The sequence below is a fragment of the Epinephelus moara genome, chromosome 22, assembly GCF_006386435.1.
Source record: "Epinephelus moara isolate mb chromosome 22, YSFRI_EMoa_1.0, whole genome shotgun sequence".
NCBI classification, from domain to species: Eukaryota; Metazoa; Chordata; class Actinopteri; order Perciformes; family Serranidae; genus Epinephelus; species Epinephelus moara.
In genome coordinates, this window is record NC_065527.1 from 35,730,811 (window position 1) to 35,734,406 (window position 3,596).

Sequence of the window (3,596 nt, forward strand, 5' to 3'; positions counted from 1 at the left end):
GTGTATTCATGTCAGCCACATGTTCTGACTAGCTCTCAGTAAGGAAATGTGCATAAGATATATTGTATCTAGCAACATTATGCTTCCAGTTGTCAACTTATGGTATAATTGGAAATTAGTTGTATTGTTTAATGCACTGTATTTTTTTTAGGTTAAGGTACTTAATGCTTCTCTTACATATATTGTAGTAGGAATTTGGACACTTTGTTAATTGTATCCCTTTTCTTTGTCAGTTTTACCCTACTGCCAGTTACCTCATTAAAGACGGTCAACTTGATACATCACTGTCTGCGTGGTAATTGGGGATGGAGTTTATCTGCCTGTGAATTTATGCAAGACGTATGAAGAGGACAGGACAGCCTTGCTGCCCTGGCTTTTGGCCTTTGTGCCCTCAAAAAATTGACAACACGAAATGCCAAGTGACCTTGCCCCTTAAATGATTAATAATTCCAGGCCTGCATGGTACCACCTGCTATTCAGTAACCATTCACACACTCCTACACACCAATGCAACAGCCATCTGAAGCAATTTGGGGTTCAGTATCTTGCACAAGGATACTTCGATCCATGGCTCCTCCAGCCTACATGTCACACGAATTACGATCTTCCGATTACTGGATGACCGACTCTACCTCTGAGCCACAGAGGTAGAGTCGGTCGTCGTATTATATTGGCATATAAAAATTCTGTGCAAGTGTCAAATCATCTGAAAATAAGAATCATTGTGATTCTGTTACATTAGAATGAACTGTCTTTCCACATAGGGAGCAGGTCTTTGTTTATGGAGATGGCCATGTTGCACCACTGTTTATATAGTAGCCAAGAACGGACACACCAAACACTGGCCAAACAGCATTGGTAATTCACTGATTTGAAACATCAAATATCAGACCATGCCACATAGTCAACACAATAGATGCTCAAACTCCTCATACTGTATATCTCACACACCACACAGGGTCATGCACTTTCAGATGTGACAATAATGATCTTTATTTCCTTGTGTAACAAACTAAAACATAATTTACTAAAATCAAATCAAAACTAGGTGCTACATCCTGTGTATAAACTCCAATCTTACTGTGATCTCACGTTTTTTCTCATTTGTAAAGCACCGCATGCTGTGTATTTTGATGTTTTGATGTGTTTGTGTCTGTCTCACCCGTATGAAGCACTGAAACTTCTTGTCTCTGGCCAGCAGTTCCTTGTACAATTTGACAGCCTTCAAGTGACGGCTACAGAACTCAGCATAGGTCTTCCGCATGTCATCTGCACACTGACCTGAGAACTGGCAGAAGAACACATGCACAAGTTGTTTTGTGCATGTGTGAACGGGGGTGAGAGAGAACACATGCTTAAATGTGAAGAAAGTCACTAATCAGACTTAGTATCCATTATTCAGCTTTGGTTGTCATGGTAACAGATGTTTGTGGGAAAATTAATCACAATAGTGAATAGCACAAACAAAAATCACATAAAAATCAAAAAGCTAATATAAATATTTTATTTAAAAAATCCACTTTGTGGTTATTTCAGCAATTAATTACAAACAGTGACATAATTAAAATAATACATTCCTACCAGTTGTAAAATATCTATTACTGAAAAACACTGTAGAGAATTTTACACTGATGTTTTTTAGACTGAACATACATTTAACTCATGTCGGACTTATTCATATTAACACCCTCGTCTCTAATTGTACATTTCTGCTACACCAGAAATTGACACAAAAGTATGTCATAAATTTACCAGATACAGTTACATTTTAGTTTCAGTTCTGTGTCACTCAGACACTTTTAATGGGGTTACTGTTGGTGTGTGTGTGAGAGTGCATTGCAGTCACCTGCTCTAGTAGTATGTCCCCCAGCTGGTGAATGGTGAAGTTGCGACTGGATCCAGGCTGCAGGCTGCTGTTGTGCCTCAGGAAAAGTTGTGCCAGGAAATGGGAATGTATTCTGATCAGTTGGTCCAGGCAGGGGAACATGGCATGCACGGTGCACAGGTCCAGCTGGAGCTCCTCGAGCATGCCCTGCCGAAACACCCTTTCCATGATTTGCAGCGTTCTCATGTGGTGCAGCTCTGTCTGAATCAGCTCTGAGAAGGACACATGCCCACATCACACACACATCAAAGTCACGCAGACAGACAGACTGTAGCAGTCCAACAGTACAGGCAATGAAAAGAAGCACCTCTGAAATTCTTCTAAATTAAAATTTTAATTATGTATGTATGATAGATAGATAGACGGCGGGAAACATCTTCATCATAAGAGCCAGTTAATAAATCAAGCTTCTGACAAATCCAGTCAGAAGAACTGTGAATATCTCTTTGCCTCTGACAAACTCAGCACGGTCATGCTTAAGGAGCTGCCATTACTGTTCTGCGGCCTGCATTTTACAATATCAACAACAAGGCAGTTCCTGATTAGCTGCTTACATTTTCAACTACAGTGCGGATTCCTGATTGAGATTGAGCTCATGTCATCTTACCAGGTTATTCAGAAGCAGTTCCAAACTTTTCCCAGAGAAAAATAAGTTAATTTCATCAAATTTTAATTAATTTATTTGTATATACTTTATTAGTCCCCGAGGGGAAATGCAATGTTTCCAATCAGCAAATAAAACTAATTATTACAATATGGACACATTACAATTATTTTTCATATACAGCAAAAACACTTCAGGGCCTTGCACTGATCCTTGTGGAACCACAAATAACTTTCAACAAATCCGATTTGACATTATTTGTACACATTAATACCTATTATCAAGGTAGCGTCTTAGTCAAAAATATGCTATCCCTCTAATACCATATCTCTCCAATTTCTTCATTAATAAGACAAGTCTGAACTATAGGGGGGGGAAAAATAGGATCTGTCTACTCCTGCGGTTACCATAGATGACATCCTGCCTCTTGATGACGTTTTTGCGGTGTGTCTGCAAGTAACTGCTGTCCACAGCCATGCTCCATGAGTCAGCCTTAAAGTCCCGGCTCTCGAGCTCCAGCTCCTCCAATACTGAAGTATAGTAGATGTCTCCTAAATAATTGAGAACCATTAGCATCAAAGATCAGAGGCTGACAAGTGATTTTAGAGCTCTATTGTATTAGTGAACAATCAAGGAGTAATGAGCCAACTTGATCTCTCTCGTTGAGATAGTTGGTTGGAAGAAGAACCAAGGTCAATGGACCACACTGTAAGTCCAACTAAATTTAAAATTAATCATCCACTTTTGCAGTCAAAATCATGTTGAAGTGTATATTACATTAATTAAGTTTTTTTTATTACTGAAGTAATAAAATGCCTTTAGAGATACATGAATATAGCTCCTTCATGCTGAGTTCACACTGGATACAGAGTGCCGTGACGCCTGCTTGCTTTGAGTGCCCATGTTAAAGGGATAGTTCAACATTTTGGCAAATTTGCCTATTGCCGTAATCCCTATAGTCACACGAGTAGGTACATTACCTTTAATTGTCAGTGCGTGCTGTTCTGAGATCGGTGGGACAGAGCTGCCTGCTGAAATGGAGGTAAAAGGTACAGGTCCCTCTCTCCCTCAAAACTAATCAAATACACCATCAAATGACTCCAAAAC

At 39.5% G+C, this 3,596-nt stretch overlaps 1 protein-coding gene across 1 annotated transcript in view; it reads right to left on the reverse strand.

The window, feature by feature from the left end:
- The window catches only part of LOC126384280 (rho guanine nucleotide exchange factor 2-like), a 176,487-nt gene that overhangs the window by 107,408 nt on the left and 65,483 nt on the right, over positions 1-3,596 (reverse strand). Inside the window, exons 10-12 of the mRNA XM_050035244.1 lie at positions 2,897-3,040; positions 1,847-2,097; positions 1,163-1,288 (exon numbers count right to left, since the gene is read on the reverse strand). Of these exons, the coding sequence (XP_049891201.1) occupies positions 1,163-1,288; positions 1,847-2,097; positions 2,897-3,040 (521 nt within the window). The remainder of the gene's footprint in view (positions 1-1,162; positions 1,289-1,846; positions 2,098-2,896; positions 3,041-3,596) is intronic.